We start from the raw sequence: 25,088 nt of genomic DNA, 5'->3' as shown, positions 1-25,088 counted from the left end.
TAAATAACAATTCTTTACCATGGATTAATATGATTATTTTTTTAAGTTGTTAATAATACACCTTGTAGTAAGCATAAAAAAAATAACCTATCAGTATGTTTATTGTCATGGCATGTTTTTATGTAAGTGAATGTCATGAGGCTTCACAGCCACCTTGTGGTCAAACTCGGGATAGCATAAACGTATAGCTTCGACCTCTGCAGGCAATGTTAAAATTAGCCGGCATTCATATTAAAAAAGTCAAAAACTTATTTACAACATAGCCATCCTGCATCCCAACTACCACTTTTTATTAATTTAAACCTGTAATTGTTTATAATGTGACCCATTCACAAGGTTGTTGTTGGGGTAAACGCTTTACAAGAGACACACTAGTATGAATGATATTCTCTGGTACTGAACGTGACTCAAGTTTAATTTAGGTCATTAATCAGTAAACAATCATAAACATGTCTTTAAAAACCTCATGTCCATTTCCAATTTAATTTTTGATTAACTTGTATGCTTTCACATAGACTATGGACAAAACCATTTTTTTATCTTGACTTTCCAATTATTATACATAGAACAATACAGTTCATAACGTAAGAGTCAACAGCTCAGCTGTGAAAAGTAAAGTGATTGGAAGTGTATTATAGAACTTTGAGCAAAATCTCCTTATTTTAGGTCCCTTTCAAAAAACGACAATAAATATGCTGTTAAAAACACAAACCACATTGTTATTGATCATTTGCTTAGTTTAAATATTGCCAGTGGCTCTGTCTTCAGCCTGAACGTTAATGATTTTTTCCAAGTCAGCTATAACAGTAGTTTGAAAGCAGTACAGTAAATGATCAGGGGAAACTCTCCTCTCCACATGTTTGCAGTAGTGGATATTTTTAGCTAAGAAAAGCAACAGGAGGGCGTACAAGACGCTTCAGCCTGCTTTGATGGCAGATACAAGGAAATCCTCCGAGCATACAAGCCTAGATAACAGCAAGATGGAACGGCCTGAACCGTTAACATTAACAATAACTAAATGGACGTGTAAAAGAAAGGATTATAGTGTTTCTTTTAACAATCTGTATTCTGAAAAACATTTTTAGACACCCTTTATACACCTAGCAGCTATTGCTGAGAGAGGGACATATGGATATGGTGGGACTAAAAGATTCATTGTATTATTTGTTATTGCAATAAAAGAAAAACCATAGCATTCAAATAGAGTCCGGCACATTCAATGTCAGGCACGCTGAATTTCAACCCCAGAAAAAAATATCCCTTTTTAGAAATATCAGGATGTTTCGATAAAAAAAAATAAAAAAATCAAACAACCCTTAATCCATAACACATCATAAAATTTTCTTAAATATCTGAAAAAAAATTAAACCGTTTTCATTGCTCAATTGAAAGCCAACCTTATAGACAGTAATGGTATGGTTTATATGTATGAAATTAAGACAACAAATAGACAAACACTCTGTTCCTCACTGATAGCTAAGATTAAGGAGCATGTTCAAGTTATGTGTGTGTGTGTGTGTGTGTGTGTGTGTGTGTGTGTGTGTGTGTGTGTGTGTTCTCAGGGAGCTCGCCGGTCCCTCTTGGAGAGGAGGTAGCACTGGATGGTACGCAGACGGTCTTTGGCTGGCCCAAATTCTGGCTGGAGTTTTAGAGTCGACTCATACCAATGCATGGCCTTCTCAAACTCCTCCTATAAAGATATAATTTAAGTATTATTAGAAACCATCATCATTTAACATCAATAAAATAATTAATAATAGTAGGTCTCAAAAAACAAAATAAATCACTGACCATAGCTATATAGACGTTTGCCAGAGTAAAATGATTAACAACAAAGTGAGGAGCAATTTCCACTGCCATGCGCGCCACAGTCAGGGCGTCCTCCCATAGCCTCGCATTTTGGAAGATGTTGGCAAGGCTGATGAGAGGCACATCCTAACAGAACAGGAATAAATATTGTTGTCAAGCCAACCAATGGAGAAGAACTTTCTGAGACCGCAAAGGCCCCGATATACTCACGGCGAAGTTCTGTTTTTGTTCTTCACTTGGGTGTAAAAAGAATTTTGAAATACCTTTGCAGCGATATACTGTTACCGAACATCCCGACGCTGCCCACACTGCAGAGAGCATTTAGATAAATATGTAAATGTGCTGCGTGCTTTTCTCTCAATAACAAAATAAAACGCACAACAAAAATAACAGCGGCAAGAAAACAGCAGTTTAGAAAGCATCTGATCGCAGCGATGTAGATATATTTGTACAAGCTCCGTAATTCAGCCCTCGCCAGGTCACGTCAAATTTATTTATAGAACACTTCATACATACAATAGATTGCTTAAAATCAAGCAGCTTTACAATATTAAACATGGAAAAAAGTGTCAGGGTCTCTTTCAAGTAGAATTACGACTTCCATTCCTACTATAAAGCAACTCTCCAGTGTGCTCATGTTTTTACTCGTGGACGTCTGACCTCAACAAACTGAACAGATCAACAGAATATATGAACCAGGATGTTTCCACTTCACAGAAGGCGGAGCCACAGAGTAGAGGTCTGCACAGGCTTTAAACTGAAGCCCGAACACGGCCCGTAGCCTAGATCGTTTGACCCGACCCGACCAGTACTGTTACATTAAGACTGAACCCTGCCAGTCAAGGGGCTTTCATGCGGAGAATATTGCATAATGATGCATTTAAAAGTTTTGTTAATATATAAATTATTAGCCTATATATAAATGTGCTCCCATGCTCTTTCACCCACAACACAGCACACGGCATGCAAACCTTAATATACTTAGTTTCTCCTGGTTACAAACCCAAACTCGAAGCTATTCATGAAACATTAAGCTGAACTTCGGGACCTGTCGGGCTTGGGACGGGTAGCAGACCTCTACCGCAGAGCCATTACGTAACCACACCACACCTACCCATTACGTAATCGCTATGGACCAATGGTAGATTGAAGGTGTTAACCAGTCAGAGCGAACCTTTCTGGAAAGTCTGCTTTGGCAAGCCAGCAGCCATATCACCCTGTAGCCCAAGACTGGTTTCCCACTGAAGCTAAGCGGGGCTGAGCCTGGTTAGTACTTGGATGGGAGACGGGAACACCAGGTTGCTGCTGGAAGAGGTGTTAGTGTGGCCAGCAGGGGGCGCTCACCCTGTGGTCTGAGTGGGTCCTAACACCCCAGTGTAGTGACGGGGACACTATACTGACAAAGAGCGCCGTCCTTCGGATGAGACGTTAAACCGAGGTCCTGACTCTCTGTGGTCATTAAAAATCCCAGGATGTCTTTCGAAAGAGTAGGGGTGTAACCCCGGCCTCCTGGCCAAATTTGCCCAGTGGCCACTGTCCATCATGGCCTCCTAATCATCCCCATATATACTAATTGGCTTCATCACTGTCTCCTCTCCACCAGTAAGCTGGTGTGTGGTGGGCGTTCTGGCGCAATATGGCTGCCGTCGCATCATCCAGGTGGATGCTGCACATTGGTGGTGGTTGAGGAGATTCCCCCCTTCTATGTAAAGCGCTTTGAGTGTCCAGAAAAGCGCTATATAAATGTAATGAATTATTATTATTATTATTGGCAAGAGGTTTCAAACTCCCAAAACAAACACCAAATGATCTTCGTATTGGCCTGATATTGTTCGAAATGACGACACACCAGTTTATTCTTGGATTTCGCCTGAAGTATGTCGGGGCCTTAATAGTAAGTGAACGAGCAGAACCTTCATTTGGTGAGGAGCGTAGTTGAGAGCCTGGCGGAGGCAGTCGATGGCTCTCTTTCCCTGACCTTTCACCCTCCAGTACAATGCTGCCATGCTGGACAGAACCCAGGACGTCTGATTCTAATGGATATACAAACAACCAGATCACAAAATATAACAAAATATATCACTCTTTTTCACTGATAAACTTTCCATTGAGTTGTTCTCAGCTAGAAATACAAACAGTCATGAAATATATTTACACGCACAGTTATAATCGGGCAACAGTGTTTTTTTGCAGTTGCGCTACTGTCCTGTGTTTGTAAGGACAATTTTTGACCGATTATACATGATGGATAAAAACCAAGTCGCACTATCACATTATCTATACTACTGGTCAAAAGTTTGGGGTCAGTAAGATTTTCTTTTTTTGAAAGAATTCAATTTTGAAGAGCAAAGGTATTTATAATGTTACAAAAGATTTAAATGTAGAATAAATCCTGTTCTTTTGAACTTTCTATTCATCAAAGAATCCTGAAAAAAAAAACGATTTCCAAAAATAAATAAATAAGCATCACAACACTGTTTTCAACATTAATAATAATAATAATGTGTTTCATGGGCACCAAATCATCATAATAGAATGATTTCTGAAGGATCATGTGACACTGAAGACTGGAGTAAATTAATAAATTGATAAAATATATATTTTTAAATAGTTTGTTTTATAATATAAATATATTTTAACGGTTTTAAATTGTAATTATATTTCATGATTTTAAATAAATGCAGCCTTGGTAACCAAAATATTACAAAATCTGACCAAACTCAAACTTTTGAATGGCAGTGTAGGTCTGATACTGTGCAAAAACCCAGACTGGTAGAAATATTTTCAGACATCATTCAGACTAAAGCATTTACATGACATTATAAAAAAAACAAATAGTTTTAATCCAACTGAAGGCAACTTTTGTGTGACCGCACAAAATGTGTTTTGCATGTGACCGCACTTGGTTACATTCCCATAGCAGACAACACTCCGTGTCATACCTTTTCCAACACCTTAGCAATACGTGTTCCCACTTGTTCAAAAGACAGTGAGGGAAATTTATCTTTTCCCAGATTCTGCAACACCTGTGAAAGAAGAACAAGAGTGAGACAAGACAAGACAAACATCAGAAGCTTTCAGATCAGCAGAATCAGTCACGGATGTAAACAGCACCTCTCTGAGCTGACTCTCTCCAGTATAGTGAATGCCTCCGCGGTTGGCCACACCGCTCAGATGGTCCAGTGTGTGCATACTGGCAGGGAGGTTGGCATTGCACACCGGCTCCACCGCAGGTTCCTGAAGCGGAGTGGCAAAATCTATATGCTCTGTGATACTGTGCGGAGTTCAGAAACATATGTTAGTGGAAAAGAGCCAACTATGAAAGCATCCCAATTGTGTTTTAAGAGTACAGAATGACCCTAGGAATGATATCCTACTCTATGTTCTTGGCAGACACAGCCAACCAGGTACTAGCCACAGTTGTGAGGTCCACACGACGTGTGCGCTGACATTCCTCAGGACCGGGCCAACCCAGGCTGCTGTAGTCCTTCCATCGCTCTATAAAAACACAAAACATTAATGTTGTCTCAATACCTTTTGCAACTAAAAAAATATAAATATTAGATGAAAATCTTACATTTAAAACATAAAGATTAAAAGTGCTGCCTTGGAAACCAACTTTTCCGAGTTTCCAAGGCAACACTTTTAATCTTTACGCTTTAAGATTTTTTTTTCTTATCTTTTTTTAATCTTATCAAGAAAAAAAAATGTTTTTTGTTAACAAAAAATATTTTAAAACAACTAACTGAAATTTAAGCTGAAGTACTAAAAATAAAAATAAACAGAAATATTAAAAACAAAACAAATAAAACGGAAAAAAAATAACAAAATTACTCCAATTAAAAAGAAAATATTAGTATAAAACTGATAATTATATCAAATATAAGTAAGAATATTCAAAATATGAATAAACACTATAGTTGTATCTAAATAATACTACAATAGCACTGCTCTGTGTTGTTAGTCAAAGCATTCTCAGTTCATTCTCAGCACCTGAGGGTCCAGGTGAGGGGATTGTGGGTCCACTGATCTCAAGGATGGAGTTGCTTGAGGTTGGTTCACTCTGACGAACATCTCCATCTCCCACCCAACCCTCCGAGGTATCAGTTTTGGGCTTTTTCACACGTTTCACCTGGAATGTTATCTGAAGAGACAGAAAAGAACAGGAGTCAAATTCACTTCGATATCGAATGCAAAACTTTCCTGAACTTTTCAACAGACAGACGTACCCATTCAGCTCCCTCATCATCCTCACAGTTGCCGAAGCAGGGTCCTCCCCCTCTCGCCCCCATGACCCTGTCGTTTTTCAGCACGCGGATGCCCCGTAGGTCTCCTGTCTTCCCGTTCATGTCCAGAGCCCCCTCAAACGCTCCTATCAGCTCTTCTCTCAGACGCCAGTCCTGTTCCTCTTCCTCCACCCCCTCGGCCTTTTGCTCTCGGCCCCTCTCCTGCCCACTCGCCTCCCCTGAGCCGTTACTGTCCACCACCACCTCTGCACAAGACAAGAGAATAAAAGTAAAGAGGAAAGCTGTTGTTAAGAAGTACACTGCATATGATTGAATTCATTTATTTCCATGTGGATTGACATCATCAATGTGATAATGGCTATTTGAAATAAAATACTACTGTACGCCATGTGTCCTGCCAGCTATTGTTTAAAAATAGTAAGTGAAACAGTATAAAATATGCAACTATACATTTTTAAAATAGTAGTGTGCTATACAGCTGTATCACATGACCTCACACAAGTGCATGTTTAATTTATCAAGGACAGGACAGTTACCATCCCAGAGACTTTTTTTCACACTTTTAAATTGAATTTCGAGTAAAATGTCCATAAAGCATGGGGTAAGTTGTTGTATTGCAAAATTATTACACAGAGTTCCATATTTGCATTTTCTATGTGTTTTAATGCAGTTTAAGGAATATAGAATCTGTTGTTTTTTTTGTTTGAAATGCAGTCTCTTGAGGCAGTCTCTTGGTTTTTGATAAAATAATCAAAATGAGTCGAGAAATACATAAAAATCACAGATATAGTATGCTTACTATGGTACTATCCTTTCCTGCACAGAACCAATTTAAGACCCTAAAGATGCAGTTATTTATGCAAATGTAAACAAAAAGCTGCTTGGTTTGAAAATGACTTTTCGTGTGTGTTGTGCTTCTTACATTGCTACACTATTGACGTTAGATAGTGGACCGATTTAACCTCAATAATTTACACAATAAATGTAAACCTGGAAAGAGAGATTTAGGATTTTGAACAATGCCAAAAGGAAATACTACAACATAAAAATTAATAGGAGATATTTAAGATTCATTGCTATTCATAAGTCACTAAAGGAATAAATACATTTGTGACAAACGCACTTAAAATGTTATGCCAATATCAAAATTTGTCAAATACATACAGTATATATTGCATGTACATTATATATATATATATATATATATATATATATATATATATATATATATATATATATATTTTATATATTAAATTACAGACTCAAGACTGTTGGATGGAGTCCACTGCATCTTATGAGAACATCAAACACAAAGAAAGAAGCCACATAAGCTCCATTATTAATCTTACTCTCAAAGAGGAGAGAGTCTTCTAAAGGAGACACAGGCATGGCATCAGTGTCCCAGGCCTCCTGTCTGCCGCTGCTGCCCGAGTCCCAGTCCTCCAGCTCAGAGTCTTCCTCTGCCTCACAGCCAGAGCCAGCTACACACACACACACACACACACACAGACACACGTTGCTTAACTTGCATTCAAATCAATATACCTGCATTATTTATATAAAAATGTAACAAAAGGTAGAAAAACAGGACACTTGGACACATTTTTATCATTTGGACTGTTGAATAAACGAGTGTGTTAGTTCAGAAGGGGGTTGCCAAATTAATCCCTAAATCAATAGCTCAGAGTTCCCCCAAATGAGAAAAGGACAATGAGTTCATTTTTGTCTGCAGAGCGCAGCGGCATCTAAATAAAGCCTGTGCTATTTTCAGTGCCCTGAATTATTGAGGACACGATTTCGCCATTTCAAAGTGTCTCTCGCTCAGATGAGTGCCAGGGGAGAGAGAGCTGAGCTAGAGAAGGGGAGCAGCACAGGATGCTGAGGAGAAGAGAAAAGGGGAGCAGGAAAGGGAATGGAGCAAACCCAGAATAGAAGATGCAACGGTAAAGAGTCTAAAATTGGCTCAAAGATTACAGTGCCTAGGCTATAAAAAGAGTGTCGAGTGCTCTGCCGCTGAGGTTGCAACATCAGGGAGAAGGAAGGAGTGAGTGATGGAGGGAGGTGAAGGGGGGTAGCTGTCCAGGGGGAAAACTCTTGGATCAGTGATGGGAGGGTCCTATGGGTTTACATAGGAGGATACTTACATGGACAGGCCTGGTGCTGGAGATTGTAAAGAAAGGGGTAAAACTGGAGACAGCGCATTAGAGGCAGGCTGGCACGACACTGGGGACAGTGAACCGTGAGAGTCAGGGCCCGACGAAACACTGCCAGAGCGCCAGACAGGTTACCCTGACAGAGGTGAACGTTGACCAGACTTAACAGGGTGTGAGGCTGGTGGAGAGAGAAAGAGAGAGAGAGAGAGAGAGAGAGAGAGAGAGAGAGAGAAAATAATATTTTTTTATAAAACTTTTGTTGGGGCATCTACTGAAAGAGTCACAAGTAAGAAAAAAAAGCATACATTCAAATTTCTTTCATTAAAAATGTTTAATTTATAAAACTTTATAATAGGGATATCTATTTTCCAAAGAAAATGATGAAAAAAATGATTGCCCTCTGACTTATCAAAATACAAAAATTTCAATTCAAGTTTGAAGTGACATCTGCATGTCCGCAGGTAAGCTAACAATCAACTAGCCACACTTACAAAAAGCAGCTAAGCACAGTCACGAACATAAGAGCCAGCGGGAGCAGCTATTCTAAATTTGAATATACATAAAAATAAATAATTAAAATTAGGTTCCTAGAGAAATGCTGTCCTGGGACTGCAGTCCTGAAAGAATTGCAGGAATACCCTACTCACTTTATGAATAAAACAAAAAAAATTCACGGGTCATGTTTTTTTTTAAAGCATTATTTAAAAAAATAACGTTGCTTGTTAGGAAAATCTGACAAGTACTTTTTCTCTTTACATTTATGGTCGCCGTTTCCTCCAATACTACATTGCTCAACACTGTCTGCTCACAGCTACCGGTAATGGCCAACATCAGTGCAATAATACAAGTGCTGTAGCCCCCTCCTCCCCCTCATTGGAGAAACATCACGCTCAACGTGCAGGCATGTGACACTGTAAATCAACGCAAGCAATGACAGTTAGTAGATGATACTACGGTAACTAAACGTTAGAGATGCACCGATTACAATTTTCTTGGCCGATTCAGATTTTTCATTGAGTTTGACCTGCCGATACCGATTTTAGCCGATTCCAATTTCATTTTTTCTAACCACTTTACAGCACACACAAATATTTATTTCTATCTTTTCTTTGATAGAACATTTTGTGAACAGATAATCGCTATAAAATAGAACTATATAAATTACTCCTCGTGTGGGAAATTAAAAGTTAATTAAAATTAAACTAAAAGAAAGGGGCTATATTTTGACTAGTTTACTCGTTTTTCCTTTTATAAAACACCATATACTTTTACCCAAACTGAATAAACAAGTTTAAATGGGTAAATTTTCTATAAATATTTGTGTCTATAAATATTAATTTTCTTTTCTGACATAACCTACTCCAGTTCTTGTTAAAGGCTAGGCATGCAAATTATGTGCATTTTGGGCACTTTTTGTGTGAAATCAAAAAAAACTAAAAGTGTGCTTTTACTTTCATTTCACTTTGAAATAGACTCTCTGTGCCGAATCCCCCGCTTCACTGCTGCTCACGCGACGGCTCACGCGTTGCTCCTGCTCGCGGTGTGAACGCACTTATTGATAACATGCACGGCGAAAAAAATATGCGGTGCTCATGCTTGCGGCGTGAATTCAAAAGGTTTCCTACATGTGCATTCCGTGAGCACGTGTGATGCTGATGTTACGCGATGTTAATCATGCGGTGCCTGAGTGCATTTGACCGGCAATTAAATCTGCATATGTAATACTGACCGGCCGATCACGTGAAAATCGGCCAATTCCGGTCACCAGCCGATCAATCGGTGCATCTCTAGAAGACGTAACTAGACTTAAGTACATTTTAACAAACAATGCCACCAACAAAGATGTACAGAGATGGATAGGAAACATGGGAGATTATGGACGGTGTATTCTGCCATATTGAACGTTGCCGTTTCCTCCATTCATTGTGATTTGAGTGAACCGTCTTAGTATATCTATAGTCTTTGGTGGCATGTCAAAATAAGATAATCAACAAGCGGTCTACACTGCAATCTAGTAATGTAATCACTACAGTGTAAAGTGGGTGGTTGAAGTCAAAGTCTGCACTATAACAGGTGTGGTGTTCAACGGTCTCCATTGTAGGTCAGTGTCAGTACGTACCTCAGAGCGGTTGATCTGCAGGGCCTGTTGCAGCAGATCATGAGCCTCTCCATGCAAGCCGTAGTGCAGCAGCAGGTTGGCAGTGTTGACCAGAGGCATGTCTCTGTGCTGAGGAGGGGTAGAATGGAGCGCCTGACGCAGACACAGCAAAGCTTGTGAGCCATTTCCTTTAGCACGCCAGAAAAGACCTGCCTCGTTCTGCATCAACCACAGCGGTCCATTCATCTGAGAGAAAGAGACTTTCCATTTGATCTTCTTTAAAGGAGAACTCCGGTCAATTTTAACATTGAGCTCAATTTTTAGTAAATTTAAGTAGTCGATTGTCGAGTTCACTTGCATAGGTTTAGTTACCTATGATCACGCGCGTGAACTCGACAATCGACTACTTTGGACTTCGACCGAAAACAGGAACTAAATACAGGTATGTGCGCTGGCTGATATAACATCATTTTTATTAATATCTTTCACATCTACTGCAGTCAGATTCACCGTGTTCACTCTGAAGGAATCACTTAACATGGCTGGGCACTTGTATGACACATCAAGGATGATAAGAGAAATAAAAGCAGGTTTAAAATTAGACCCCATTCAAGTCAATAGGGTGCAAATTTTAAAAAGAGGATAACACAGTGTAGGCAACACCGATTTTTGTCGTTGTTCTCTGTATTGACAGCACTCCAAATTTACTAAAAATTGAGCTCAATGTTCAAATTGACCGGAGTTCTCCTTTAATGCTCTTGATTTTACTGTCACATTTCTATTTCTATTTTAAAAATGCTGCAGACAGACAAAATCTGATGTTATACAACAACCAATTATAAGCAGCTAACAATTTCTAAGATGTGAATCCAATCAAAAATTAAACGTCTGTCATTATTTACTCACCTGCAGTAGGTTCCAATATTTATTCAGTGGAACACACATACACAAATGTTTTTAAAGACTCTTCACATAGAAATGTTCCCTATCAAGACCGTGTGCTGTTCAGTTCCTAAAAGGCCAATTTAGCACTAAAAAGCACCATTCACCACCTGTGTGTACCATATACTACCAATCAAAAGTTGGGGTCAATAAGATTTTTTATTTATTTATAAATTAATTCTTTTATCAGCAAAAATACATTAAAGTCATCAAAAGTGGTCTTTTACATTGTTACAAAATTTATTTTAAATAAATCCTGTTCATTTAAACTTTCCATTATTTAAAGAATCCTGAAAAAGAAGCATCACGGTTTTCACAAAAATATTAAGCAGAACTGTTTTCAACACAGTGTTTGAAATGTTTCTTGAGCAGCAAATCAGCATATTAGAATGATTTCTGAAGGATCATGTGACACTGAATACTGGAGTAATTCAGCTTTGCATCACAGGAATAAATTACATTATAAAATAATAGATTGTAAAAGAGATTATCAGTGAATAATGACTATAATTTGGGTTTGTTCCTCACGCAAATCTATTGCATGTTTTCGGAATACTTTATATTATTTACACTACAGCGACACAAGTCGTATTTTATGGTGCTTTTATTGTGATTATTTTTGTCCTTTTTATGAGCTGAACAGTCAATAGTAACTATGAACTCTCATTGAATAGAAAAAAAAAAACCTTAGCAAAATGACCAGTACCGGTATATGGGTGTGGAAAGACATGAGGGTATATTGCTATTACCTTTTACATTTTCATTTTGAATTGATTGATTCTTCAATTCTGTCTGTACCGCTCCACACTGTCCATCCAATTCGCCTTTGGCTAAGCCACGCCCTAGAATGTAGATTGGCCAATCACAGCGCAGCCAAGAACGAGCTCCCACAGAGGTCCGAAACTTTTTCACAGCGCTCCATTGACTTCAACGCAGGCGTCTCATATTTTTGGTCTTGGCAGGCTATTGCCGTCGTAGTTTTATCAAAAATATGGTTAAACGTTGTGCCTGGGGCATTTGTAACACAGATACGCGTTTCCCAGAGAGGTTGGAGGGGGGTGTCCGTTTTTTCCCCTTCCCAAAACCGAAGTAAAATACTGACAAGTGTCGGTTTTGGATTAAACTGTGTGGACGTCCTCAGTCAGCGAAACCCCTCAAGGATCAACAAGCACACTTTTGTGTGCTCTATCTTTGCTTTTAACCTTACTGTGAAGTTATACTAGTTAGACAGTTTTATGCTGGTTTAGGTTATGATTTCGGTTCTCTGCCCTAAGCACACGCTGCTAATAAATACAACTTTATACTCGCGTAGTCCGTTTGCTTTGTAATAACGATTATAGAAGTGTATAGAGACCTACCCAGGTTTGCATGAACAGTGTTGCTCTTTGATATTGTTAGTCCCAGCCTCCGTCTCGATTAGGATATGCGGTGGTTCATTTTTTGACTGTGACCGTTATGCTTTTGCCTCTAACGTTATTTGGATGCCTTGTTGTTACTTGCGTTTCACCCGTATGTCTTGAATATAGCCTTCGAACGCACACTGCAGCCCCTTTTGCCTACTTCTATCAGACACTTTATTTGCTGCTTTATAAAAGTTTGATAAAATTTCAGCAGGAAGAGCTGTCACAGCATAAGCCATGTTGATACCAAACCAGAGCCCAGATGAAGTTGTCGAAGGTAGCAACAGTAACTAAGGGGGGCGGGGCTTAGCCAAAGGTGAATTGGTCTCATCTTTTTTACACATAACATTTTTTAATCTTTAATTTACATTTCAATGGAGTAATTTGGTCTCCAATTAACAACATAAAGCAAATTGTGCAACTGCTAATGCACACATGAGCCATATGCAACCTTGATTCTTTTACCTTGTCCAGAGCCTGAGCAATCAGTGCTCCGGTTTGCTCCAGACTCCTCCCACCACTGCGCTTCAGCAGCACCTGCACAAAACACACACACAGAATGACTCACCTAAGAAAACACAACACGCCTACATACCAAATATCCCACTGCTTCATCTACCTGCACAAATAGCTCAGCTTAACTAAGGGTGTGGTACAGAACTTCTTTTACACTGACAGCGGGCTCATACCTCGACAGCATGTGGGTCAGGCAGCTCCTTCTCCAATGCCCAGGCCAGAGAGTCCAGCCGGTCTCTAGCGGTGACAAGACTTTTAAAGCAACACTCTGGTGTCTTTTCTGGTGGTGGAGGACTTTTGCTGTCCAAGAGGATGTTCAGAGCCCTGGTAACAACGATAAAAAGCTCATTGATGAATACAATTCAGAGAAATAAAAATACACCAGACCTGGTTTCCAGATTCCAAATCCAGCCAAAACTCTCAAGCTTTCTGCCCTTAAAATAGCATCATAATAACTCATCATTTATAATAAATGATGTAACATCTGGAAAGGTTATGCTACTATACATCGTGTCTGTGAGATCTTGTGGTTTATACTGATGAAATGTAACATAAGAGTTCATGTTACAGTTCCACATGTCTTACTTAAAGTTGCGGGACTCAGGGACCAGGTAATAGCTGGGAAGTAGGTGCACAGGAGGAATCGTGGGGAATCGTTGTGCACAGTCAGACCTCCTGGGCCACAGCACCGTCTGACTCTCCTGTTCACACACAACAACCAGAGAGAATGTGACCTCTCGATATACAGGACAGTACAGACATACGGTGCTTTCACACCAGTTACAGTAATTACTAGATGACATGACAACCTGGACTTTCTACTCTGAGTTTTACTTCCTCAGAATTGAAATTATGCGTTTCTATGGCAACATTATTTAAAGGTTGTGTAGGTAAGAATTGTCTAAAGAACTTTTTTTCAAATTGGCTTAAACTGTCTTTATATACCAATACATAATTAAAATGTAAGTACTTTGAAAAAGAGAGTATAAAAATTGAGTGACTATAGTGTATTTAATCTTCAAAAAACACAGCTCATTAATTCCATTCGGGACGAAACACGTGATTGGCTTGCGCGACTGTCACTCTCCGTCGCCATGACTACCGCCGCTATTATTGGCTCTGCCCACGTGCGCGCAGTCGCGCACCCGTTTTTAGGTGGGAGTGAATGGAATTAATGAGCTGTGTTTATTGAAGATTAAATACACTAGAGTCACTCAGTTTTTTATACTCTCTATTTCAGAGTACTTGCATTTTAATTATGTATTGGTATATAAAGACAGTTTAAACAAATTTGAATAAAAGTTTTTTTAGACAATTCTGACCTACCCTACCTTTAACGGCAAAATTAATTTGCGAAATTTAAGTTATCAATAGGCAAAACCACACACAAAAATAAAAGTTATGCAAATGTCTTAAAATGTTATTGTTCATTTGTCTTATTTAGTAGGAAATTAATTATCCAACTCGTTTTTCGTTCATTTATCAGATTATGCTTGCATTAATATGACATTACCAATTGTTGGAATTGTTAAAGAGAAAAATTCAGAGATAACTAATGAACTACATTTTACTGCTGAACCTGCCACAATTTTGAGTGTCCTCTCATGGCGTTACAATGGTCAAGTGACACTCTGAAATCTCTCCAGAGCTCTCTGAATTTGTTATCTTGAGTTCCAGGAGGGTATGACTTTTTACAAGTCAGAATAATGTAATTACAGTAACTCCAACATAGTGTGAACACACCTTTATATAGTGTTCTAACATACACTGATCAGCCACAGTATTAAACCAACTGCCTAATATTGTGCAAGTACCCCTTGTGCTGCCAAAACAGCTCTAATTCAGTGAGGCATGGACTCCACGAGACCTCTGAATGTGTCCTGTGGTATCTGACACCAATACATTAGCAGCAGATCCTTTAAGTCCAGCAAGTAGTTATGTGGGGCTCCTACTGATCAGATGTGTTGGTCCAGCACATCACACAGGTGCTCGGATTGAGATCTGGGGAATTTGGTCTGTGGCTACGGTGATCCATATACAGCGAAATGCGATGCACTGTGTTCTCACATCTTTCTATCACGGGCAACTATTATGGGCAACATTACGTTTTTGGTTTATTGTAGGTCTTCTGTGTGTTCAGACCAGAAGGGCTAGCCTTCGCTCCCCACGTGCATAAATGAGCCTAGAGATCGGCATGGGGTACTTTCCATAAGATCATCTCTCAATGCAAATCAAACCAGCTATTAGGCTAACTGAAATAAATCCATGCCAATCTCTAGGTATGGTGAAGGGTATGTGACGATGTGGGCCTATTTTAATTCCAAAGGCCAAGGGAACCTTATCAGGATGCATAGTATCCTGGATCCATGAAATAACTGGCCTTTAAAAATAAAAATCTGCCTGCCTCTATGCCTCTAATTTAACATAGGGGTGTCCTGACTTATGCACCCTGTATTTTAAGGAAGAACATATATTTATTTACGATACATTATTAATTCACAAAGAAAATTAATGTCCTTAAAGGTTTGAGTTTCACTCATTTTTTAAATTAAGGCATTAAGATCAATTTCCAAAAGATGATTATTTTATTCCTCTTTTTAGTCAACTTTAGCATGGGTGTGTTCACTTATGCTAAGCACTGTATATATATAATAAACTAACCATAAGAGTGCTTATCAGCTCTTGACCATATTTAAACCCATTTAACAGAATTTTCATCTTTCATTCAAACTTACATCAGTAGAGGTGATCTCCTTGTCCCAGTGGGCTGCAGGTTCCCGTCCTAAGGACACAGTGTAGGACTGTTGAGGACTGTGACTCTCATTCACACTCAACTCGGACACCAGAGCAACACTGTTGGCTATTGACACCTCCTCACCGAACTACAAACACACACAACATGTCAGAGAATGAGATGACTGACATCTAAAGCAATATTGCACAAGCAGGAGATATTGCTTTCATAAAACATTGTATAAACAAGTTCGTTTCAGCTAATCAGATACCAAAAAGGTTTAGAACCACTGCAATAGACAGCTGTGCAGTGGTGTTGTTTAAGAGTAAAAAAAACTGCTTAATATTAAGGCTCACTATTTAAGTCCACGTGAACCGGAAGTTGCAACCAACATTACATCAGTATCGTGACATGTTTTCAGTCTCACCTGAATGTAGTGGACATTTTCGAACACTTCTCCACGGTGATACCGTACAGGCAAATCAAAAGGGCAGTGCAGGGTGAACTTCTGCTGGCCTATATGACACATTTGGTGATTTCCTGGAAAAAAAACATCACATGCCTCTTATGCACATTCATGCGAGCAACAAGGAGAGACAATAAATCTGGCGTCAACAAGATCTGGCTGGCTTGCGAAACTTGTTTATCCAGTTAGTATATTGCACAATCTTATATAGGACCTTGAGTTTGTGGGTCTACGTAACAGAAACTGTATGAATGGAACTGAAAGGTGAAGATATGCCGTCTAACCGAGTTGTGCTTCTTTAGCCATTTGGGTCTCGTGGATGATGTTTCTCAGGATTTGCTCCTCCTGAATGAGCTTGTGCTTGTCCAGCATCTCCTGCTGCCGCAGGTAATGATCGTGTTGCTTCTGGTACTCCTTCAGTTCATTCAGGGTGCGTTGCAAAGACCTGCACAAACAGTGAAAGAAGATGCGTGTTCATTTCACACTTGCACAGTGTTTTTTTTTTTAGCACAAACTCAAATTCATTTGTGCTCCCTTCCTTGTCATCAACATGAGAACAATGATAAGTTACTTATTATCACTCCAAATGTTGAAATTTGAATGCAAGAACAGCAGAACCGTAGTCATTTTAGTCCGTTTATTTGTTGTAACTACCAAAATTGACAGAAACAAAAATATTGTGTCAATAGACAAAAAAATGTACAACCGGTTCTTAGTTTGTAAGACAATGTCTACAAGAGACAAGTAACTTTATGCTCAATCATATGAATTAAGTGTTATTTGTATATATTTGTATATATTGTTGAGCTAATTATTCATGTAACCAATGTTTACGTCATTATCTTTACAGCTTTGAAATACATGCTCGTCCCTCAGCAGATCTGATATTCGCTAAGCGCTACTGTAATGAAAATGAACGTAACTTTAAAATAAGTAGGGAAATTTCCCTACTTTAAGCAAATTAAAGTTGGGAATTAGAGGTAAAGTCTGTTAGAATGACCAGAGTCCAAATTAAAAATATCGGAGATCGTTGTTTCCCCCGCCCCCTCTTCCTCAGACTTGGTGCTCATGCGTGTTGCCAGTTTGAGGACATGCAACAGGAACGAGCGCAATTGACAATGAAAGCCGAAGAGACGTACAATATTTAATATGCTCTCGTTCATAGAGATTTTTAGATGGACACCGAGGCTTTTTAGGTTGGGTAGAATCTACAATCTCTGACCCAGTTTGTCTCCAAGGCTGCAATATGCTGTGTTTCCTGCCAACTGGCATCCCGGGGTGTCGAAATACTATTGGGTGAACTGGCAGTGGGCGAGATCACACAGGCCAAAACAAAAACAGACATTCCAACACGGAGCGCACATTTCAAAGTAAAATAACTGACTGTAGAAGTGTTGTTCAGAGAAACGAGTACCGGTATGTGTTTTCTAAGGCCCCGTTTACATGTACATGGTTATTTTGAAAAACGGAGACATTTCCCTTCGTTTGTGCCCTTCTTTTACACGCAAACGGAAAATAATCCTCTGAAAACTATTCTTTCTCCGGCCAGAGTGGAGATTTTGGAAAACTTCGTTTGCACGTTTGCATGTAAACTGGGAAAAACTGAGTTTTAGGCAACGACGTCACAGTATGTGACTATTTCGGGATTCTGATTTGCTAACGTGGGCTTGAGCTTCTCGTTACACTGTCACCTACAGGTTTGGCATCCTCTAGACGGCATATACACGGGTTTGTGTAACGAACACTTTTCTGAAAACTGACAGGTGTGCACGATGTTATTTTTAAAAACGGAGAGGGGTGAAATGTCCGTTTATGAAAAAAGCCGTCCACGTGTAAACGTAGCCTAAATATCTGCAAACATATTTTATGTAGAGTGAAAAAGTTACATACTTTAATACATACATACATACTACTGTACATATACTTTAAATGCTTAGGACATTTGCTTTGTTAGAATGTACAGGGAGTCTTTAGCTTTAAAAGCGCTGATTCGTTAGGTAATGTTTTCTCATTAAAATCAGATGATTTCTTTTTAATTCAATAGAATGTAAAGGAATACTGGGGAATACCAGTACAGAAGCGCTGTGGATTCTTTTTTTAATGACGTCATGATCAATCCAGTCATTTATATAGATCAGTGGTTTGAGACCTGCAGTACAACCCTTAGAGGTCACGGATCCCCTGTTGAACGGCTCTGCAATGATCCAAAATCAATTCCTCATTATAAACAAGAGTGTATGGGGAGCCACTCATTAGCAGTAACAAGGCTACTTCATACTCGGAAGGTTTTACTAATGAGATTGCAAAGAAAAAGAGTGACAGTCCATGAGAAAACAAATGTTACCGGTGTTGAGCCTCAAGCCGCTGCTCCAGCTTCTGCTGACACAGGACGGCATGTTTCCTCCTCAGGGCCTGTTCAAAGCCTGGCTGAGCCTGCAGGGCCTGCTCATAGCACAGCACCGAGTGATTATACTCCCCCAACATCTACCAGAGACACAGGAGGAAGGAGAGAGATGCAAAAGGAACTGAGTGTCATTTGATACAAAACACGGAAATCAGATACTAAATCAAAACTGCCATTTCCTGTCCACCATGAGGAAGTTCAAAAACATTTTTAAAATGAATTTTCAAGAACCCATCCCTCTTCTTCACAACGCTGCACTCACAGCGTAAATGTTGCCCAGGGTGTAATGGCTGGTTAGCAGATCGGTGGTGAGATCCAGAGCCGCATGGGCAAGGATGGCTGCGTCAGCTGAGAAGTGTGCTCTGTGAAGTACATTCGCCATATTGACGAGAGCGACGTCTTTGTGCTGCCTGCAACAACAAAAGAGTGGAAATACATTAAAATTTATGCAAAACAACATGACACAACTTGTGCAGTTCTTTGTGTAGGTGGCGAGAGACCTCACTGTTGATATGCTATGCACGCGATACATTTGTATCCATGTGTCATTTCCAGTTACCTTGGAGAAAAATGGAGGGCACGGACCACACAGTCCACAGTTCGCCTGGGTTCATTCTTTATCCGCCAGTAGAAAGAGGCCAAGTTATAAAGCACCCATGAAGAGGAATTCTTGAAAAAGAAAAGAAAGACGGTCATCATTAATCTGCAGGGATGACAATTTCAGCTGACTTCTGCTGTTATCTGTGAAACTTTAAAAGACTGCAATCAGAGGAACTGCATCATAGAGAAAAATTAAGAAATTCCAGTTTCCACTAATGCATTTCAATAACTTCTCCAGTTAGGAGTACATTTTCCTAGATTTACATTTGTATTTATGGTACCAGTTCTAAGAATAAATAAGTTAAAACAATTTTTTTTTATTAATGTCTTCAATAAAGCAAATAGTAGGCTGATAAATGGCCGATATTCAAATGCTCTACTATTTTTTCTAAATAAATCAATCATTTCAAACACTACAAGAGCATCACATCCATATAATTTACAGTATAAAAATGGGTATTCATTTTGAGATCTGCTAAAAAATTACATTTAACGATATTATTATTATTATTGGTGTTATTAAAGATTAACTTTATGAAAATGTAAGTTGGTTAAATGTAAAAATAAGGGATATGAGAAATTGAGAATGCACAATTAAATATCCAATATTAACCAAAACCGATATAAATAAACAAAAAACCCTAATACTGTCCATTAAAAAAGTATTGTACCAATATTTAATAATTTAATGTGGTTGGAAGAGCGACTTTCTAATCACAGAAGCGCGAAGTAAGGTGTGTAGTCAAAGAAACAAAAACACACACACCCAAAAGAAGTAATTCTAAATGTTTCACTGATGCAAGACTTTTATTTTAAAAGATGTGCATGAAAGCTCTTGACTCTTCTGTCAGACGCAGTGTGCCTACGTAAAATGCATTGTCCTGATTCAGTATCTGAGGTCAGATGATATGTTGTCAGGCTATATGTCATTATTCTAATGTTATTTTCATAACATAAATAAAAAATTATTTCCTGTATAATTTTTTTTTTTAAACTTTCTGTATATCACTTCACTATATATAAAGAGCGAATAAAATTATAAGCGTGCAACCGTGTACTTACACAATTACCAATAAATTACATAACTGGTATGTTGTGTGTTAGCTAGCTGGGAAAGATTTGCATACAGGTATGATGTTCATTCTATTCATCAAGATTAGTGTCCATGTGTTTCATAAACAGTTCATGTTAGTGTGGTGTATGTACCATGGTAACTGTATTTTCTGTAACCTTAACCAAAAATACCACTTTATTTGACATTTTTGTTATTTTCTATATTTTTAATGACTGTGGTGGCTTACTAACTTTACATACTTACACAACATAAACTAGTTTGTGACTGCTATTTAATAGCCTGACCTTATTATACTGTTTTCTAATTCTTTTTATCAGTGTTAGTGATACTCTTACAATTTATGTGTATTCTAATTACGGTGTGTGTGTGTGTGTGTGTGTGTGTGTGTGTGTGTGTGTGTGTGTGTGTGTGTGTGCTCTTGTTTATGTGATTTATGAGGACACAAATTTGTATAATGACATGTGTATTACACTGGTATTACAACTTAAACGTGGTTTATGAGGACAAATAGCTCAAAAAACAATGTTTTATTAAAATATTTAAAAATGCAGAATGTTTGCAGTGATGGGTAGGTTTAGGGATAGGGGCAGTGTAAGGGGATAGAATATACAGTTTGTACACTACAGTATAAAAACCATTAAGCCAATGGAATGTCCTCACAAGTATAGCAAAACAAACGTGTGTGTGTACCATTTTTGAGAAATAAATTTTCTTGGTTTAAAATAAATTCCTAAAAATCTAGGTCGCAGCTTAATGACCATGGGAAAATGTGGGTCCCATGGCGAAACCAGTTGAGAACCACTGCCAAAAGAAACTATTAGCTTTGTGTCACAAAGGCTGCTTCCCTCATTCCCGCATATTAATGCTGCTTGCATCTTAAGAAGAATAATCATATTACATTAGAGGAGAACATAACAACAAAGATTTCCAGCCACTATAGAACATTTGGTCACACTTATATTAGGTGTCCTTGACTACCATGTACTTACATAAAAAAAGAAGTACAAAAGTACTTATTGTGTTCATATTGTATTGCAAAAAACTTTTGCTGCTATTGAGGTGGGATACGAGTAAGGTTAAGGACAGGTTTGGTGGTATGGGTACGTTTAAGGGTGTAATTACGCTATATATGTTTTTACAGAAATTAATTACATCTGTAATTACATGCAGGTATTTTTTTTTCTTTAAAAAAAAACATGTATGTACACAATTTAAAGGGGTCATGACATGAGAAACCAAATTTGCCTTGATCTTTTGGTGTATAAGAGGTCTTTGTACCATTAAAACGTCCTGCAAGTTTCATAGCTTAAGACGTCCTCCCCATTATAAACGAATCATTTATTTAATCATGCTCTAAATACAGCTCGTTCTGGATCCATGGTAAGAAGTGACGTCACGGTACGAAGTGACGTACCAGCGTTTGCATATGACCGCCTCCATGCACAAGACAACTACGCTTTAAGCGCAAGACAACTACGCTCATTACGTATCACTGTCGCGCCCGCGCGCTGCGCGCCTCACAAGTGTTCAGTCGACGGACAGCGAGTGGGTCTGTGTACAGGGAAATTACGATGCCGCAGATGTGCTGTTCCTGGCTGTGGACAAACAACATCTTTGAATACGCTGCGAAAGATCCAGTCAGGGAAAAATGGATGCACTTTATTTTTTTGCAGACGTCTCAGTCACGGCAGTGTTAGTTTAAGCGTTTGTTCTGTACATTTGAAGGATGACTGTTTTGAGCTTTGCCAGAAAACTGTTGCTCAAATATAAGTCCGTGCCGACTATTCTGGGCTCAACATCGACGACGCAAACTGTAAGTAATGTATTTAAAACTTTAAACTACTTTTTAAATACGCTGAAAGATCCAGTCGTCAGGGAAAAATGGATGCACTTTATTTTTTGCGGACGTCCCAGTCACGGCAGTGTTCTGTACATTTGAAGGATGACTGTTTTGAGGAAAAAATCCCAATATGATGCTTGGCTTTGCCAGAAAACTGTTGCTCAAAGATACGTCCGTGCCGAATATTCTGGGCTCAACAACGACGACGCAAACTTACTTTTTACCATGGCTAATATAAACACATTTGTATAAGAGAATCTTGAAAATATGTCGCTTTTCTAGTAGGCCTACATGTGATATAAAATTAAAAATGTTGCCTTTATCAATGCTGCATCTTCAAATATGGCCTGTGCATTTTTGTCCGTGGTACACCCTATCATTTCATTGGAATTAGTTAAATAATGTTAAACTGTTAGCAAATTAAGCTATAGGATAATTATGCAACAATAATCCGTTTTCAAGTGTCTCGGGTTAATTTTTTTTTATTAATTCAAAATAGTTTCACTTTCCATGTGGACACGGGCTGATCCAGTCTTCGTTTATGTTTGAGCCGGAATCAGAGGAAAATGAACGATCACCACAACAATAAGGTTTTATCATTGCAAGAGCCATCGCTTCGCATGCATCACCCGCTATTAAACAGTTGCGCCGAATCCGCAAATGTTCTGGCTGGGGGCGTTAATAATTGATGCATAGGCACTGACGTTAGCCAATCATAACAGTGGGCGTTAACACTGAACTCTTAAAGGGGAAACACCCCCAAAACAGACTGTTTGAATCAGAGGATGAGAAACAGGGTGGGAAAAGGTCATAAATCACTACATTTTAAAAGTTTTTTGTAAAAAAAAACTATGGTAATACTATATTTGCACCTAAGGGAACATAATAATAAAATAAAAAAAACCATGTCATGACCCCTTTAAATGATTAATTTCAATGTTAGTAGATAGTAGTTAAAGACACCGAATATAAAGTGCGACCAAAAATTCCAGACTTTTCCAGGCTTAGAAATCATAACTGTAACATTTCAAGGATTTCCATGAGTGTGGAACCCAGACGAATATAAATCAAGCAAATCAACTTACTTTTAGTAGGGCCTGGTGTATCTGATGCCCAACCTCATCTATACTCTGCCCCAGCTTAAGAGGCAGGGAGGCAAAGATTGGGTCATCCTTTGAAAGCAAGGGTGATGTTAGGTTTACCTTCTCTTGGACACCCTTAGAGAGAAAAACCAGAGCGACAAAAACAATGAGGGTGTGAGAGAATAAAAGAAAGATATGTGTTAGGGTGCTGATTAAAACACTCACCCTGAGGTGCTGAAATGCATGAATGCTGTAAGGGAGATCGAGAATTTTTGTGCAGTCAGGTTTTTCCAGGTCTGTAGGTAGAGGTGACATCTGATCCAAAAAATCCTCTGGACTAGAAAACACAACAATATAAATGGAATGGCGTATGTGGTAACAACGACTGAAATGTTCATGACTGTACATAAAAAGAAAAAAAACCTGAGGAAACACATTTCCTCCATAAGCAAACACTTACTTTATGTCTTTGCTTTCCATGGATATAAAAGTCCCATCATAGAGATCCAAGTCTCCCAGAGGAACCTTAGCTGTGACACAGTCAGCATCTTCTTTGTAATGCCGCTGCTCTAAACCAGTATCCCGGTCCTCGTTCTCTTCAATATGAATCTTCTGAGCAACTAGTTGCTTCTGCAAAATGTACAATAATTCACGGTCAGGCTAATAGTTTAGGGAAGCGTGTTTGCATAAGAGCGGTCTTCTTCAAGACACAGCACATTATAAAAGATCCTTTTAGGCTATGTTGAATGTGAGGCTTAACATCACCTCTAATTTCTTGAGGTAGTTCACACGAGTCTCTTGTTGCATGAAAAGAACTAAATGGTGGGGATGTTTCAAGTTAAGAGGAGAGTCCACCTGAAAACGAAAGAGCGTGTGACAGGCAAAGGCAAAATCAATACACACATATGCTTTAGAGCAAGAGTCACTATCTGATAGATATTAGGTAACAGGTTAGATGACATCAGGAAGCCAAATCAGGCTGATGATTTGAACAGAATTGTTGAATCAGTACACAAGAGAGCGCTGTGATATCATGATAAGCAGAAGACAACAGCTGTCAACGCAAGCATCTGCCTGACAGCTGTATAAAGCAGTGTTAGTGGGTAACAATCAGATCAGAAAGTGATTTTTGAGGCTCTCTCGTCTTTCTTGTCTTGTAAATATGATCTAGAGAGCGATGGAGTGACTAAACACGACACAGTTGCTTACCTGCTGTTGGATTTTGCCGTCCTCCGTCACCACCCAGTGCGTCGTAGCTCGCCCGGGCTCGGCCAACAGTACACAGATAAAAATGAATGCCGGTCCTTGGACGGACGGGTTCCAGAAGATTTTATTACTGGAATGATTGCCTAAGCTATTGCTCTTGACACCCGCCATATTTCTACCGTCTGTCCATTCGACCCTAAAGGTTCGCGTCATTCACATCAATCTGCTTCCGGGTTACAGAGTGACTCCGCCTCTCCGCATGACCTAAACATTCCACAAACTGCTTTTATTTTTTTCACAATTCTAGAATATGTCATCATAACAATCAAATAAATAAACATGGCAAATGTTATTTTATGTAGGTAAAACGCTTCTCTTTTACAAACTACTATATGCAGTCTATATTTTATTCCTGGTACAATAACATTTTATAACCCAATTAAGACGTTTTTAGAAAAAATAAAAATAAAAAAAAATAATTGCATGTACAAATTAACCATACACATTTTGGAAGCA

The 25,088-nt window shown here is 38.8% G+C and overlaps 1 protein-coding gene across 1 annotated transcript; it reads right to left on the bottom strand.

Annotated features, from left to right (window-relative positions):
- Window positions 1–254: 254 nt before the first annotated feature.
- ttc17 (tetratricopeptide repeat domain 17) lies at window positions 255–24,831 on the bottom strand. Its single transcript, XM_079637596.1, has 25 exons — window positions 24,576–24,831; window positions 24,132–24,221; window positions 23,827–23,996; window positions 23,592–23,703; window positions 23,370–23,501; window positions 19,329–19,438; window positions 19,032–19,179; window positions 18,710–18,849; window positions 16,650–16,810; window positions 16,327–16,439; window positions 15,901–16,047; window positions 13,751–13,866; window positions 13,339–13,489; window positions 13,115–13,186; window positions 10,329–10,553; window positions 8,201–8,387; window positions 7,406–7,537; window positions 6,039–6,301; window positions 5,803–5,953; window positions 5,187–5,307; window positions 4,924–5,083; window positions 4,752–4,835; window positions 3,723–3,842; window positions 1,792–1,935; window positions 255–1,690 (listed from the first exon to the last, which is right to left on the bottom strand). The coding sequence occupies exons 1-25, from the start codon at window positions 24,783–24,785 to the stop codon at window positions 1,559–1,561; spliced, it is 3,591 nt and encodes a 1,196-aa protein (XP_079493722.1). The 5' UTR covers window positions 24,786–24,831; the 3' UTR covers window positions 255–1,558.
- Between the last annotated feature and the right edge of the window lie 257 nt (window positions 24,832–25,088).

The sequence above is a fragment of the Phoxinus phoxinus genome (genome assembly GCF_949152265.1).
Source record: "Phoxinus phoxinus genome assembly, chromosome: 2".
In the NCBI taxonomy this organism is placed as follows: domain Eukaryota; kingdom Metazoa; phylum Chordata; class Actinopteri; order Cypriniformes; family Leuciscidae; genus Phoxinus; species Phoxinus phoxinus.
This window is presented reverse-complemented; position numbering and strand designations above follow the sequence as displayed.

What these genes read in the sequence shown, in the direction of transcription:
- ttc17 (XM_079637596.1), bottom strand. Translation starts at nt 24,785, where the DNA reads ATGACGCGAACCTTTAGGGTCGAATGGACAGACGGTAGAAATATGGCG. An exon ending in TTGCTCAGGCTCTGGACAAG is followed by an intron (nt 10,554 to 13,114) that starts GTAAAAGAATCA and finishes TCTTTCTCTCAG; the next exon opens with ATGAATGGACCGCTGTGGTT. An exon ending in TGCAGATCAACCGCTCTGAG is followed by an intron (nt 8,388 to 10,328) that starts GTACGTACTGAC and finishes TCTCTCCACCAG; the next exon opens with CCTCACACCCTGTTAAGTCT.